The sequence below is a fragment of the Vanessa atalanta genome, chromosome 6 (assembly GCF_905147765.1).
Source record: "Vanessa atalanta chromosome 6, ilVanAtal1.2, whole genome shotgun sequence".
NCBI classification, from domain to species: domain Eukaryota; kingdom Metazoa; phylum Arthropoda; class Insecta; order Lepidoptera; family Nymphalidae; genus Vanessa; species Vanessa atalanta.
Genome location: NC_061876.1, coordinates 4,801,856 through 4,819,064, shown reverse-complemented (window position 1 = coordinate 4,819,064; position 17,209 = coordinate 4,801,856). Strand labels below are relative to the sequence as shown.

The 17,209-nt window shown below is 31.2% G+C and overlaps 2 protein-coding genes across 2 annotated transcripts in view; one reads left to right on the top strand and one right to left on the bottom strand.

The window, feature by feature from the left end:
* Window positions 1–5,696, top strand: part of LOC125064464 (patched domain-containing protein 3) — a 42,333-nt gene extending 36,637 nt beyond the window's left edge. Inside the window, exons 5-11 of the mRNA XM_047671505.1 lie at window positions 1,107–1,450; window positions 1,676–1,876; window positions 2,067–2,204; window positions 2,514–2,827; window positions 2,907–3,119; window positions 3,393–3,602; window positions 3,683–5,696. Coding sequence (XP_047527461.1) covers window positions 1,107–1,450; window positions 1,676–1,876; window positions 2,067–2,204; window positions 2,514–2,827; window positions 2,907–3,119; window positions 3,393–3,602; window positions 3,683–4,771 — 2,509 coding nt within the window. The 3' untranslated portion in view covers window positions 4,772–5,696. The remainder of the gene's footprint in view (window positions 1–1,106; window positions 1,451–1,675; window positions 1,877–2,066; window positions 2,205–2,513; window positions 2,828–2,906; window positions 3,120–3,392; window positions 3,603–3,682) is intronic.
* A 140-nt stretch (window positions 5,697–5,836) lies between these two features.
* Window positions 5,837–14,869, bottom strand: LOC125064463 (telomere-associated protein RIF1). Its single transcript, XM_047671504.1, has 12 exons — window positions 14,766–14,869; window positions 14,339–14,577; window positions 13,983–14,213; window positions 13,629–13,867; window positions 12,714–13,494; window positions 12,430–12,599; window positions 12,077–12,305; window positions 11,808–11,991; window positions 11,058–11,275; window positions 7,908–10,919; window positions 6,740–7,537; window positions 5,837–6,430 (listed from the first exon to the last, which is right to left on the bottom strand). Exons 2-12 carry the CDS (start codon window positions 14,573–14,575, stop codon window positions 6,128–6,130), a joined length of 6,402 nt encoding a protein of 2,133 aa, XP_047527460.1. The 5' UTR covers window positions 14,576–14,577; window positions 14,766–14,869; the 3' UTR covers window positions 5,837–6,127.
* Window positions 14,870–17,209: the final 2,340 nt, after the last annotated feature.

The window sequence follows — 17,209 nt, the reverse complement described above, 5'->3', positions numbered from 1 at the left end:
TATGGGCCACCTGATGGTTAGTGGTCACCATTGCCCATAGACAAAGGCGCTGTAAGAAATATTAACCACTCCTTACATCAACTATGCGTCACCAACCTTGGGAACTAAGATGTTATGTCGCTTATGCCTGTGACTTACTCACACTACTAATCGGAACACAACAATACAGTGTACTGTTATTTGGCGGTAGAATATCTAATGAGTGGGTGGTACCTACCCAGACGGGGTTGTACAAAGCACTGCCACCAAGTAAATGTACCACCATACAAACAAAAGATAAAAGGCATCGCAAAATTAACTTCCACTAGTATTCTATAGGTAATAATGAATAAAACCACTCCTACAATTATTAGAAACGAAGGTGATGAATATGTGTAGTTTTTGCAAGGAAATAAAAATTTATATTTCTGTTATGTTGTCGGTGATTACGTCCATTCAGGTACTACCCGATTTTTACGACTTGTTTTCAATTTCAATAGCATGGCACTTAACAAGCAGGCAACACTATAACTTAGATAATAGACATCGATCTTGACACGGTTTGAGAAACAGTTACGAATACAAAACGCTTTGTAATATTCGTCGAGAATACGAATAGAAAGGTTTTAGTGATAGTAAACTATTTCTCAGCTAAGATTTCTTAATCTGTGCAATAAAAAAAATCTATAATTGTAAGTTTATTTCTTAAATTTATGCATTTTGAAACAACGTTGCACCTAACTGGAAAGAAAGTAAGAAATAATAAGGTATTTGGTTTGTTATTTCCATTACATCGAATAAGATATATCGATAAGATTTTACTTGAAATGGTCCAGTAAAATCTTTTAACGTTCCTTGAAAAAAGAAATAGCGTCAATGCCCCACTTATGGGCAAAGAACTTCTTCTACTTTAAAAGTATAAATATGAGTCAAAATTTCAGCCTACACATGAAATTTTTATAACGGTGATTCCTTATTAAACTAAGCTGATACAAAGATATATTTATAACACACACATTAATTAAAAATGAAAGCTGTTCTATTCTACTGATTTCATAATTATAAGAACTCGCTTTAATAATAAGATAAAGAATATCAAGTTAAATTGATCAATATCTTATTTACAGAGGTGCAGCTTGGGAAGATGCGTTTCTAGACGCAGTCGGTGTAGCAGAAGACACGGGACGATTCAAACATATTTCCATATCACGATTTGCTTCACGTACACTAGATCACGAACTCGAAAAGAACACAAAGACCGTCATACCTTTCTTCAGCTCTACATTTATTCTAATGGGAATTTTCTCTATCGTCACTTGTATGATGGGTGATTGGGTTCGATCTAAACCCTGGCTGGGGTTACTAGGGAATATATCAGCAGTGATGGCCACTTCAGCCGCTTTCGGTCTCGCGATATATTTAGGCATATCTTTCATTGGAATTAATCTCGCTGCGCCGTTCTTGATGATTGGTAAGTTGCATTATGAACTAGAAACTATTTTGAATACAAAATTATAAAACATTTTGTTTTATAATTATATTGTTGTTGTTGTAATTGTTTTATAATACAGAATTATAAAACATTCAGGAATAATTATAAAACATTTTGTTATTATTGAATAACGAAATTAACCCGAATTTGTGTTATTTTTTTTTGTTTATAAGATATTTGCTAACTAACTGATATTATTTTCAGGAATTGGTATTGACGATACGTTTGTAATGTTGGCGGCATGGAGACGCACTTCGCCCACTTTACCAGTACCGGAACGAATGGCGATAATGCTCTCAGAAGCGGCCGTCTCTATTACAATAACTTCTGTGACTGATATGCTGTCTTTCTTCATAGGTATTTTCTCTCCATTCCCATCGGTGCAAATTTTCTGCATGTATTCAGGTAAGAAAAGATATCACGTACATTTTTAATTAAAGTTTAGAGGTGAAGGTACAAGTTTCGAATGTCCTTCACTTAACACGGTGGTTTATTTTAAAATGTCATAATTAATTTTAAATTTAAGAAATATAATCATTTATTTTGCACTACAAGGTTGATTATTTAGTTATTTTTAAAATTCTTTGATTTCTAGGTCTCGCCGTCTGTTTTACATTTGTATGGCACCTCACGTTCTTCGCTGGATGCGTCGCTGTGTCAGGATATCGAGAGAAACAAAATCGACATACGATCACTTGGTTAAAAGTGTTACCCGAATCTAGAGCAAGGAAAGGTAAGATTTATTTAAAAAACAATTTATAAGATACTGTAAAGTTACTATGATATATTCTTGCTAATCCAATTAGCGGATTTCCGGTTAATCCGGACAAGACCATACATTAAAAATTAAGATGTTTTAACTCTATCTAGTAAGATAACACATATTAGCTCGACTAGTAAGTTAAGCACTTAAATAATCGTTATGTACTACAAAAAAAAAGAACTAAAAGGTTCGTCAAAACGTTTCTAAATATTAACAACATACATTTTATGGGCCTCTATAATGCAAAATAAAAAATAACAATTTTACAATTTTTTTCAGAAGAAAAATCTTGGCTGTATAGAGCATTTTGCAGTGGAGGTATAGACAATGCGGATCCAAACAATCCTATAGACAACAAAGAACACTGTATTATGGCATTTTTCCGAACTACCATGGCGAATTTGCTAAACAATAATTTAGTCAAGGCACTGGTTATAGTTGTGTTCTTAGTGTATCTAGCTGGAGCTGGCTATGGAGTGACGAATTTAAAAGAAGGCTTGGAAAGAAGGAAACTGTCGAAAGTAGATTCGTATTCAGTCGAGTTCTTTGATCGTGAAGATCTTTATTACAGAGAATTTCCATACAGGATACAGGTAACATTGACTAAACATTAATTGTATTACCAAAAATTTCTGATTATTTAAAAAAAATATGCAAATTAATTATTTACAGGTAGTTATTAGTGGAAACTACAATTATTCCGACCCGAAAATCCAAGACGAAGTGGAAATTTTAACACAAAGATTGGAAAACACTTCGTATATATCGAATTCCCTTTACACCGAATCGTGGCTTCGAACATTCGTTAACTACGTAGAAAGAAATAACGACTATTTAAATGTATCCATCGACACCGAAGAGGATTTCATTCAAAATCTTAAAGAGGTAATATTACTAATTGTTTCAAATGACTATTTGTAATAAAATAATATACATATTTGTATGTATTTACTATGTACGTTGTAAATTTAGAAATTTATATATATTCTATAAAATACAAAACGATAGAAGCAATAACTAATTCGTAGACTCTAAAACAATATTAAATATCAGGATTAACTAGTTTTTTTTTTTTTGCTAACAGTACACAATGCTGCATGTGATTGTTGTCAACACTAGTAGGTATAACAAGTTACTAAATTATAATTTTAATTACAGTTATGGCTGTTCCCTGCAAATCCTTTTTCACTCGATGTCAAATTTAATGAAGGTGGTAACGAAATCATTGCCTCAAGATTTTTAATTCAGGCCATAAATATAAGCGGAACTAACCATGAAAAAGAAATGGTTAAAGCTTTGAGGGAAGTCGTGGCTCAATCACCTTTAAATGCTTCCGTATTCCATCCGTATTTCGTTTTCTTTGATCAGGTAAAATTGTTTATATTTTGAATAATCTATCAATTATAATTAATACTTTTTTTATAAATCAATATTTTGTTTCTTTACAGTTCGAGCTCGTGAGACCAACATCGATTCAAAATCTCTGCTACGGTGCTTTAATGATGATGATAACATCTTTCATATTCATCCCGAATATTTTATGCTCTTTATGGGTCGCCTTCAGTATAATATCTATAGAAATCGGCGTCGTAGGGTACATGGCCTTATGGGACATAAACCTTGATTCAATATCTATGATTAATTTAATTATGTGCATAGGTTTCTCTGTAGATTTTACTGCTCACATCTGTTACGCGTACATGGCATCTAAAGCGAAATCTCCTAAACAGAGAGTCAGCGAATGTTTATACTCCTTAGGATTACCGATCGTTCAAGGCTCATTCAGTACTATTCTTGGTGTTGTTGCATTATTGCTAGCTGACAGTTATATATTCTCTGTGTTCTTCAAAATGGTATTCATGGTCATTTTCTTCGGTGCAATGCATGGTCTGTTCTTATTACCAGTTTTATTATCACTCTTCGGTCCAGGTTCATGCACAAAACAAGATGAAGACTTCAAAATATCAAAAGTCGAAAAATTATTCCCAAATCCCTATTGTTTACCACACCCACAATTAGTTCTCAATGATCAAATATTCAGTGGAAAAAGTATAAACCCGAATGGCGTTTATAAAATTTACGGTGACGATAAAGATTTAGGCATCGGCACATCGGGCGAGGACACCAGTGAAAGCAGTTCCAACCAATCGCAACGTCGTCAAATCGGAAACAGTGAAAATACCAGAAAGAAGTATGAAGACGGGTGGAAGAAATACAACAATTTCTGTCAGAGCACAAGCCAGTTCCAACCTTCAGGAGAATTGGATCTGTACGGGCAGGAAAGTGATCGCATATGGCAGAGACAAAGATATAGTAATAATCATCGTGCTTTCGAAAACTATAGAAATCAAGGGCATAGAGATGATGATGGCAGAGCACGAAAAACGAGTGACACGAGCCCACAACGTGAGGGCGCGTACCGGGTGATGCGAACGCACTCCCATCACAACCTGCACAGGCAGAGTACTCCGAAACGTAGCAACTCCCATCACAATCTCGAACACTTAGATTATGTTGCGGAAATGCATTTCCCTTGACATTAACCGAATAACCTCTTTAAATTACAAATTAAAATAAAATCGTGTGCTCAATTGTGGACCAAAGTAGTATTATTATTTCCACCTGAATTAAACTACGCGTAAAAACTGTATTTTGTGTGTAGTAGATATGAAGTTCTGGATCTGCAATGGTAAGTCAATTTGACAGTGTGGCTAAATTACGGTCGCCTTAGATATAATTATAAACCAGTAATACCTAAAGATAGCTGTATAAGGAGCTTAGAATGTAAGAATTAAAAGCAGTTTCGACTTTTTATAAGCAAGGAAATATCAAAATAGTGTAAAATATTATTGTATAATGCGTTATGTAATGTGCGTTTTGCCAAATATAATTCTATATAAACAAGTTGGTTGCATACATTTTGGGTATAAAATGAAACAGTGTGATTTTTTTTAATAATTTATTAAAACTTACGAGTTCCTAAGAAGTATGTAATGTATATTACACTATTTCAGTCGACATTGCTTATGCTATCATTAAATCTAATCTGGCAAAAAAATACCTACTATTCATAAACATTTATCAAACGTACATAACTAATGTATGCTTTGTCTCTTTCTCTCAAACGAAGTATGTCTTTGGAATTAGTGAGACAAAGCATATAATACTTAAAATGCGATTCATAAACGGCTATGATTATAAAGCCTTATTATTTTAGGACATTTCTATAGTGTGATAATTATTAATAATTTTGGGTCGGGTGAGAAGTGCCTTAGAAATGTGTAAATATGGGTGTATTTAAAGTATATTATAAGTTTTCATTGTTTACGAAGCTTTAACGTTACCTGTATCTTATAGATTGCTGTAAATATTTTTATATGTGATACATTTCTGATGCCATGTACCGTACACGTTTATAGGTACCTTGACTCTATTCTACGAGCAATAACTACCTACCTTACTCTATGTTACAAAAATAAAGGCTCATTCATACAATAACGATATTGCCTTGCATTTGTTGTTATTACAACCCATTGTTATGTATGAATGACGTATTATATTCGTGATCATTCACGATCATAGCTCATGACTGAATATTGTAAATATTTGAATTGTTTTATATTAAATAAAATTAGTTTTGATAACACTTGTGTTTATTTTATTTCATATAATTCCCATACTTATTTTTTTTTTTAAGATTCAACAAAGATTCTCATATGTGATATAAAAAAATAGTGTTAAAAACAATAAAACTTAAAAGGAATCAATTTTAATAGTTGTTTTGAACAAAACAATCAACACAGACCAGCCTCTTTACATGATTGTATTTGAAGCCGTTCTAAATGCGTCATAATATAAATCAATCGACTCCATCATAGAGCTACTTAATAATTCTAAGAAGGTTTTTCATATACTTTTTTTAACAAATCACTACAAAATAAAATCAAGTCCTTTGATTCAAACCTTTCACAGAGATAATCTTGAACGATAGAGAGCCTTCTGTCCTTATTGTTTTTATTTGATGGTTCAAGTGTACTCTTTTGTTCTATCACTTTGTTCAAAAGGACATCAGAGTTGGATTTAGTCATTTTGTTCACTAACAATTCAGTTAAAGCATTGAAGGACAAATTGTCAACAATCTTCTTCTTAGAACCTTCATCCATTTTCTCACATAGATTCGTAACGAAGTCTGTTCTCTGAAAAAATTAAATACAAATAAATTATAAGTTATTTTAATTAAAATCGTTTTTATTTTTTACAACTCAAATTTGTTATTTATACTGTATGTGTATTGTAATGTTGATGATTATTGATATATTACAAATTTATAAAGTAGTAAACAAATACTAAATTTATGTATCAAAGAATATGATGAATCAATAGGGTAATATTCTTCATACAATATCTTAATCATCAAAAATTTTATTCAAAACGCATAATATATATACAATATTTAAAAAATACATATTATCATAAAGTAATTAAAGTCAGAAATGTGAACTTACTTCTGATAAGCATTCTGTTACAATTTCTTCCGTCGTTTTATTTCCCGATTCATCCGTCTGAGAACTGGAATGGTTCGTTGAAATGGAGTCAGTTTGCGTACTGTCTGATGATAAATCTAACACGTCCGTCTGCATTCCAATATTTTCGAGAACAACTTCATTTGTCTGCATTTCGATGGATAATTTATTTTCAGTTATAGATGATTCGTTCATAGCGGCTTCAACAGTTGGCGACATTTCTTCGTCAGCTTGTTGTATTTTCTTCAAATAGTCACTTAATACTTTTTCGGCAACTTGCACTTTAGGTGCTTTTATACAAAGTCTATTAATTTCAAGTTCAGTTAACTTTGCTAAATCTCCCACAGTATTAATCATTCCCTCAAATTCTTTGATCAATAAAACTTTCATAGCCGGAGATGATAATTCACTGGCAATATTTGAAATGGGGTCCTTACAATCTATTAATTTTGAACAGATTGGATCTGTGTCATTTAAATCGGTGGTTTTAATGACTTGAACAATCGGTGTTTGTTCTATGGAACTCATTTCCGAATCTTCGTTAGTATTAACTATTACATTAGCCTCAGTGAAACTTTCCACAGCTTTTGTCAAAACAGAGTCTAATTTGAACACATTTTCAAGTCTCTTTGGTGATTTTGTAGCCAATTGCGATCGCAATTGTCTCTCTTGTCGTTTGATTGCAGAATTTTGTGGAGAACGAACACCGCCAGGTTCAATATACTTTTTGACGCAAATAGTTGTGGAAACAGGTGGATCATGGAAGCTTACTCGTTTTCTCTGAAATAACGTTAATGATTTACAATTTAATAATTTATTATAAAGCCGAATTAAATAAGAGATGTTGTCTTAGATTTTCGCGATTATTACACATTGAAATAAAACTAGTTTTTAACGGATTTAATCGCGTATATTCGTGGTCACGGGCAGACTCTGCCCGTGACCACGAACACTGCAAAGTGCTCGAAACGTCGGGATGTTAAAATAATTAATATACGCGATTAAATCCGTTAAAAACTAGTTTTATTTCAATAAATAAGAGATGATTATTTTAATTACTAGAAATGTAATACATGGAACATACTTCAAACATGTTTGTCTGTGTCCACGTGAATAAAGTGTTTAAAATTAAACATATCTTTCTACTCACTTTACTTGCCGGTGAAGCCGTAGTTTCATCTGTAATATCAATTAGTTTTCTTTTTAAAATAGGCCCGGAAGGACTGCAATCAGTAGATGGTAAATTTCTCTTAAACTTAAGAAAATTTTCACTATCTTCCTGTTCATCTGAATTGTCATTTGTTTCTCCAGTAGAGCTATTGTAAAGAATTCTCAAATTACGTCTTGCAGATGTATTAAGTGATGGGCTCTTTTTATTCTCCTCACCATCCAATGATTTCTCTGACATCATTATTGTTTGAAGTCTATCTGGGACACATAGGCCTAACATTTGAGCAGCTCGACCACCTGATCGCACTTGCGGCCTATTCTTCTTTAAGGATAAACTTGAACTAGGGCTCGTATTTGTAACGCTCACCTCTTCTCTGGGTGGCGATTGATCTCTCTTATCTGGGGATATTTTTTCTTCTGTAAAGAATTCAGGCGATTCCATTTTTTCAAAAGGTTCTCCGTTACTTTGCACTGGCGATGATAGTTTTATTACGACATAATCGCTGCTGGTTTCAGGAGATGGAGATTTTTTATCTCTTACTGGACTCAATGTCTTAATAGGTGAAATTTCTAATGTGTTGTTGAAAAAATCTTGTTTTCTTTTTTCTTCATCTTTAAGTTGTGCGTTTGAGTCTTCTTTTTCAATTATAGATAATACTGACTCGGTCATAGTTTTAGTTTCCTCACTGGAGGTTGCATTTAAGGATGCATTGGTAACATCATTGTCTATTACATTTTCTGCACTATTTTCTTTCAAAACAATTTCTACTGTATCATCAACTATATTAACTCTGGGCGCGTTGTTTTCTCCTTCGTTAATAAAGATAGATGGATCGAGTGATTGAGTTTCAGCTAGAGCTGTATTTTGTGTATTTTGTTCAACGGATTTGTCTTCGCTACTAACTGGAATAGATTGATCATCATCATCATTGATTATAATAACTTCGTCGTCCGCAGTTATAGGTTCTGTGTCCATATTTTCTGTTAAATCTATTAAAGATTTTTCATCAACAGTTTTATTAAGTGGCAATTCAATATCATCTTTACTTTCTGTATTTGATGTGTAATCAGTATTTGAACTATCTTCTAATAAATTTTGTGTTTCTGTGTCATTATCACATTTAGTACTGTTCAAACTAGCATCAACTACCTTTTTTCCAATACTTTTACATGATTTTACCGATATCGTCGTAATTGTCGAATCTTGAGAACTTTCTATAATATCCTGTGATGCCATAGAGTCTTCATTATTAGTGTTTTGTGTTTCTTTAATTGAAATTGACCTTTCTTTATCTTTAACTTTTTTGTCTGCTTTTGGAGTTTTCATTTCTAGTTTCTTTTTATTACATTTTTCTGATAAACTTTTTCTTGTACGAGGAGAATTAGAAATTGCTTTCCTAGTCAATCGCTTTTCAGATTGCACTTTCAAAAATGGATGACCCTCGACCATATCTATTGCTAGTTCCTTTTCTATTCGAGATTTTTTTGTATTAGATTTTTTACTTGATTTTTGCACATCTGGTAATTTATTTTTATCAGCAGATGGAGTGTTCAATTGCGAGTTTTTATCTTTGTTATCAACATCACCAGGTGTTTCCAATAACTTTTCATTAGGCACATCAATGGGTTTTTCTTCTTGTGTCTCTTCCTTTCCTTTGTTCTCTAATTCACTACTTTTGTCATCAACATCATTTTTTTCTTCACTAATAGATATATTTGTCTGGTTTAAAGATTCATCGGTAATTATTTCTTTATCGGATGCTTTTGAGTCTATAACATTAATTTGGGTTTCGTGGTTATTAATTTCTGTTGATTGTTTTTCATCTACTTTAGGCATTTCGGGTTCTTTTGTTGGAACATTTAAAATATTTGGTGGAGTGTTATTCTCCATTATCTCACTATCTGAAGGAGAATCATTTTGACCAGAAGAATGGCGTCTTTTCTTTAGACTAAACGCTTCTAAATCATCGAATTTTTTAGGTTTTCTTTTAACACGGGATGGCCTATCAACACAAATTAATGTTGGGGCAGAATTGGTTAGATTTGCTGCGGGTTTTACTTTCATCAAAGGTGTTTTTGATCCATTTTCGGGTGCGATAGAATTTACTTCATTAGACTCTTTTGATAAATTAGACTTTTCAATTAAATTGCGGACATTACGAAATACGCGGTCTTTTAAAGCTAGTCGTGGTGATTTTGTCTCTTTAACTGTTAGTAGCTGTTTATTGGTTTCATCCTTCTTAGTTTCTTGTTTATTTACATCAGTCTCAGTATTTTCTTTAGTTGGTGCACTCTTTTGATCATTTTCAACTTTATCCTTTCCCATTATATTTTCTAGAATTTTCGGTACGAATTCAGAGCTCGGCATATTTTTTAAAATCGATGAAACATCTTCTTTTCCTTGCTCACTCGTTGATTTACTTGTTGTAGTTGTTGTATCTTGTGAGTCAGTTTTCCAAGTTGTTAGTTTAAATTCGTCTTGAGATTGAGACAAGTCTTGATATAAAGCAGGTATGTCTTCTCGTTTCCTTTGAAATTTCTCTTTTTGATTATCTGTTAATTTCCTTGGATTAAATTTCCAGCTTGATTTGACAACAATATATTCTTCTCCATTTTCCATAACCGTATTTACACTATTAATTTCTTTTTTCTTTTGTTTTTTAGTAATAGTTTTATTACTGGGTGTAGTAAAATTAACTTTTTCCAAGGACTGGTTTATTAAACCATTTTCTGTGTCCACATTTGAAACTTTTTCATCTTCGAATAACTTAATAAGATCCTGTACACTGATTTCCATATTCTCTTCATTACTTGCGACATTTTTGAATATAGTAAGTACATGACCTCTTAATACTTCTCGATTTTTAAGGTATGATGCACAATTCTTTAGTGGATCCAATAAAACAGATTTCAGTTTCGAGTAGGCTTCCACTTTTAATACAGATTCTAGTGAATTGAAAATTGGTTCTAGCTGGCTTAAAAAATCTTTCTCCTAAAACAAAAAATAAGACTTCTATTGAAACTAACCTTTATGTATCACTTATTAAAAATAAATTGATTCAGATTATTATGTATTATCATAATAATTAAAATCAGTAATAAGTTAAAATTTAGTATAATAGTAACTTACATTAACACAGTCATTGGATGTTTGTGGACACAATTTTAAAATGAAGGCAATTATTGATATAGCACTTTTAGCTGCTTTGATATTTGTATTTTGGCACAATTTTTCAAGCATGAGAACAATCACTTCTGCCAATGATGGAAATATTGATGTTATATTAAGTTCATTAATTTTACCCATTATTTTCAATAAAAATTCTGCTTCCTTTATGAATTCTGAATCTGTAATAAATTTATTCTACTTCATATTCCATTGTGAAATAACAATTATTTCTGCCATAAAAGTTTTGAGCAATATCATATTACTAAAGAAACATCAAAACTCTACCTAAGTGATAAGCTTTACCCAAGTTGCCTCATTGTAATGTAAATTATAAAATATTTTATAAATGTTATTCCATGTTTAATCTTAAAAACTGGACTGATAGAACAAAATATTTTTGACTTAACTAAACTATTACATCGTACGCATAAACAATAATCAATGTTATAAAATGAATATTAAATTGAAAAGAAGAGCTTAATTAATGGGTGTTGATGTGAGAATTTAGTTAATACTGTCATTATTGTCTCACTGAGTTTACAATGGTCATTAGATAAGCTATTGCCACCAAGATTACAGTGAGTGGGTCTTGGGTAGAGTCTATAGCTTATTCTCCTTATGATAGATTGTTTTCAGCATGCCTTTCTAATCATTTATTGCTCAGTAAGTTAGAAAACCACAACAATTGTCAATTTAAATGTTTGCACATACCATCGCCTGCTTGTATTTTCTGATTTAACATCAGAATTGCTACATTCAATATAGTTGTATTTGAGGATTTGTCACTGTTGTACACTTCAAGTGTTTTAATGATATCTTCATTTATATTTGTCATAAGTAATGAAGGATATACACATTTATACATTTTTAACCATGCCAATGTAGCCAATTGCTCCTGAATAATAAAGTAAAAAATTATAAGTTATACAAACACATACCATATCCATTAAAAATTATAAAAATTAATAGATAATACATACATTGACAAATATATCCAAAATCTGGAATGGCCATTGGAGCATTCGACACAACATGCGAGGGCACGATGTGTAAAGTAATTCACTTATAGTGTCTGCTAAAGCTATCCAAAGTAGAAAGCCATTTGGTGGTAAATATTTCAAAATACATTCAATAGTATGACTGGATGTTATAAATGCTTCTTCAACCAAAAAACTACATAATACTTTGAAGTTTTGAACAACCAAATGTCTGGAATAAGATAATATAATTTGAAAATACATTCATAACAAAATTATATGTTATAAAATTAGTAGATAAAGTCATAACTTTTTTAATGACAAAAAGATTATTTTAAAATTGTAAAAAATCTCACCTGTTTTCTAAATTGGAGAGTGGCAATTTTAATATAATTGTAATTATTTTGTGGATTGGTGCACTTTGCTCATCCTTAGATTTTAAAAGAGGTTTTATTTTATCATCCTTGTCAAATAGAATAAGTATTAGATTGTTTAATATTATTTCAGCAAGATTGTCATGACAACCCTAGAATGATAAATCAAGATTTAAATTATTTATTTGCATAAATTTAAAATTATCAACCTATTGATTACATATAAAAATAAATCAAGATTTTTATTACTTAATAAGCCCTCTTACCACTGTTAGTTTTTTTATAAGACCTAATACTTCATTAAAAACATCTCGTCTAATATTGTTATCAGCAAGTTCTCCAATAGTCATTATAAAAGATTTCCAAAAACATTTGATATGTTGCTCTGTAAATTCACTACTCTCTGCACAAAATGGAATAACAATGTTAAGAGCATGAATCCAATCTTTCCAGTGACTAACAAGCAGTTTAGTGCTTATCAGTTTCCCTTTTAATTTAGGCAATGCAACACATCCATCACAATGTGCATGTCCAATTATATTAATAAAGGCTTGCACAACTTGAACTTTTGTTGCTTCCGAAATCATTCCAGGTATAATCATAGGTTTATCCGAAGCCACTGGTTTCCCAAAGCAGAAATGTAAGAATGGAATAAGGATCATATCAGAGAACTTGTCCATTCTAGTGTAAAAGCGGGACATTAAATGCCACCAAGTTTTCAATTTGGCAATAGCTGTCTCTTCAACTTTCGCATTATTGGATGTTAATGGAATAATTAACAATTTGATCCTTTTATTTATGTAGACCTCATTTGTTTCTGTGGAAAAATTGTCTATGAGAACATTCCAGCACGTGAAAGCTCTGCATCTGTTCGTAACATCCATTTTAAAGGCCATTTCAACTACTGGCAGCATTGAATTAATTGGACTTCCGACTGTATTAGTACTTTTTGTTATTTGATTCTTTAATAGTTTAATAAATACAATCCAAAGTCTATGCCAGTTGTCATTGCCTATTTCCAGTAGATTCTTCATAAGGGCTGGGTATCTGTTAAAGAATACGTCAATAAGAGTGTGATACTGGTTGATTTCAAATAGTTAAAATAATAAAATAAATAGATGTCTCATTTCACCCACAAGATGTTGGGATATACTAGTATACTATAAAATAAATTAACTCACTTTTGTGGTGTGTAAATGCATTCTAAAACTACCCTCCATTGTGGATTATCTGCATAATCAATGTGAACAAGTTCTTCCGTCAACAACTCTAAAGCTTCTAACACATGTGGCATTGAAGAATTTACGCTAACTATAGTAGGTACAATTTTTGAAAACCATATGCTGATACCTTCCTTTACAAATATTGTCTTTTTTTCAGGTGGTAAAATCTTGAGTAACTTGATAATAATATTAATAGGCTGTAAATTGTACACACAAATGAATTTGACTTTAGTATGTTATGAATGAAAAACTCTTGATAAGTTTCAATAAATATTTCACTCGAATTTGAATAACATCCGTGAGATTTCATACCTGCAATCTTATCTCAAGAGGAATTCGCTGATGACAATAGAGATTGAGTAGCTCCATTATTTCAGAAGAATGATTTACAGATATACAAATTAGGGTCTCATCTGGGTAGGACATGATTATCTCGAAACTTAGAGTTTTTAATGCTTCAACCTTGTTAAATAGGGCTGTTGTTTTTAAAATATTCAACACTGCTATTGCTGAAGGCACAAGATCAGGCAGCGACTGCATTGTCTGAAAAAAGTATTACACATTTTATTTGGGTGTATGTTAATTTCTAAATGAAAGAAATAACCTATTATTATATTATATATTACCCTTTTTTTATTATTTATGATTCATGAACAATTCTTACTTACCTTAATTTTTTTTAATGTGGTTGCTAAAATATTTAGCATATTGACTGAATTCTTCATATCATCTTTCAAGTCACGCGCACAAATCGAAAGCAACTTTTCAAGCACAGGTATTTCAATGCTATTTTCTGCTTCCAAAGCATTTTGTATAGATTGGTAATTGTGCACGTTTAATGTGTAATCGTCCAAATGATCTAGAAGTCTTTCGAGATCGGTCCCAGATGATTCTTCTTCAGGCATGTCTATAACGGCAAATAACCAAGTTATTTAACAATCACCATAGCACTAAAGAGTAAAAAAAAGCTTGGTAGCTGTAACCGGTATTATCAGCTCCTATCGGCGAAACTTAATACCACATATGGATAATTATAAAATTGCACTTTTAGGACTTAAAATTAGTAAAATATTAATGTGAAATAAAGGATTATACCTATTTTTCTATTAATAGCAGTGAAATACGATTTCAATCGTTAGAATTCTTGTTTAATCGTCAACAATAAAATAACATTTTTGACATTTATAACGATTCTGGCGCGAACGATGACAATATATTATTGCCATTAAAAATATTTTTAAACATATTATTTTTGTGGTTGCCTTATATAAATATCTATTATATATTTTATAATAAAAACAAATAAAATATTAATAATAATTGTTATAGAATAAAACATATAAAATATTTTTATTACGCTTTTATCAAACTGAAATTATTAAGATTTTAATATGTTTATTAGATAAAATACCGCACAACGCAAAAAATATGGTAACTAATATTTTCAATTACTGTATGTATTATTTCTCAAGTAAAAAATATCTATTATAATATAAAAAAAAGTCAGTTTCATATGATAATATTATTTGTTTTATTAAAAAACAACATTATTTATTAATTTCAATTCAATGTTAACGTGTCTACCTATATTTATTGAAGTAAGATCACAAGCATTAACATAATAAACTACATACTATAGCGTATCACCAAGTAGCAAAGTGACGTCACACAGGCTCGGGAATTGTCAAGTGCACTTCATAGTTCATCGTTAGGTAGGTATATGTTGCAGAAACATATATAGTTTGATTATCGATAGTGCAAACTATTTAGAATATCGACAGTTATATCGATCATTTTTGTTATAAATACAAAAATCCATAGTATTAGCGACAGTATTGTCTTGTATTAATACTGTCTACACTTATTTAAATATAGTTTCGTACTTGGCCTACTATAGGTCATGATGAGCTATCGATATTATATTATTACTTAGCCTTAGCTATTGATAGACAATGGATATTAATATGCTACACTACTAAGTATCTATTCCATATATATAGTGTTTGTAGTTGGTAGTTCTTGATAAAAGTTTTAAAGAGGTTTTTAGAAGCCAATATTCGAGTCAGATACGACGTGGGCGACACACGACGTTAGATTAGACCGCCTACGGTTTTGCTATCCAAGAGGCCTCTCGTCGCAAAAATTATAGATTCTTCCTTTAGCTCAATCAAAAAAAACATTGATGTGGCAGTTAAATGCCGTAACGGTGACTGGCGAGTAGGGAGATTAATTAAAATCTAATAATGAGATTATTTAAGAATATAATTATATCGTTGTTTTTCTCGTCATTCCAAGACGCTCCACTGCGATTTATAAATAATAATAAATTAATCGACATGCTCCATTTTCATAGATACAATTTTTGATTTTGTAAGGTTTTACGATCAAAAATTGAATTTATTCAAGGCCTATACGTAGATGTCGGTTTCAACTCGTCCCTTTGCACTATCAGAGGGGCTCGCAAAATTTAACTTGCCCGCATCAAAAAAATAATTTCTCTCAGTCTCAACTATCTCAAGTCTTTACGAGCTTACACTACGAGTACTTTCCTATATTTATACGGACAAAATACATAATTTATAGTTATTGTATAGTTATTTTTTATTAATTAAGTAAATAGTCCTTAATTATTTGTCTAGGCTATGATAAAAACGTACACGTTTGTTAATTAAAAGCTGACTTAAGAGAAATCTTGAAAGTTTTCAGAGCATATCGTGAAATCATTTCGATTTTGTTATTAAAATCGCAGTAAAATAATAAACATACAGTGGACTTTAATGTTATTAATTTTCTTTTAGGACTATAGGCTAACGTAAATATATATCAGAAGGTGATTCAATTAAATTCCTTACTTATTATTTTTTATTTGTGCCAAAAGCGCATACAATATTTTTCCAAATTGACATAAGATTTAGAAGACATCTCTAAATTCTAAGACAAAAATATGAGACGTAATTGTCAACTCTCTTCTCTCTGACTCTCCTCCAAAAAAAAAGGTACACCTTATTTTGTTTTTATTTACAGGAACTTCCATCAACTAATATTTTTATTTTCTTCAACTTCGTTAAGATTGACAGAAGTAAACACTAATTACATTTTTGTTATTATAATTAAGTTTTCTATTTAATTATAAATTTATTGTTATTTGGCTAGCTATGCCCGCGACTTCGTGCGCGTTTGAAGTTTACAAAAACTTATTGTTGTAGCCAAAGATACTCCTTATTACATCAGCTGTCTGCCAGTGAGTCCCGTCAAAATCGGTCCACCCGTTTCAGAGATTAGTCGGAACAAATAGACAGACAAAAGTCGTAAAAAATGTTATTTTGGTATATGTACCGTGTATACATACATATGCATTTAGTAAAAAGCAGTTATTTTAATATTACAAACAGACATTCCAATTTTACTATATGTATAGATGAATTGTATGGGTGTAAGTAATTAAGCCTATTATTATTTTTAAAGGAAGCATTACCTGTGTTTTTTCTATTTTAAATTCTCTATTCAATATTTAAGCCTAATCCTAGGTGTTTTGCTAG

What these genes read in the sequence shown, in the direction of transcription:
- LOC125064463 (XM_047671504.1), bottom strand. Translation starts at nt 14,575, where the DNA reads ATGCCTGAAGAAGAATCATCTGGGACCGATCTCGAAAGACTTCTAGAT. An exon ending in CTCTCCAATTTAGAAAACAG is followed by an intron (nt 12,306 to 12,429) that starts GTGAGATTTTTT and finishes ATCTTATTCCAG; the next exon opens with ACATTTGGTTGTTCAAAACT. An exon ending in GAAAATACAAGCAGGCGATG is followed by an intron (nt 11,276 to 11,807) that starts GTATGTGCAAAC and finishes AATTTATTACAG; the next exon opens with ATTCAGAATTCATAAAGGAA.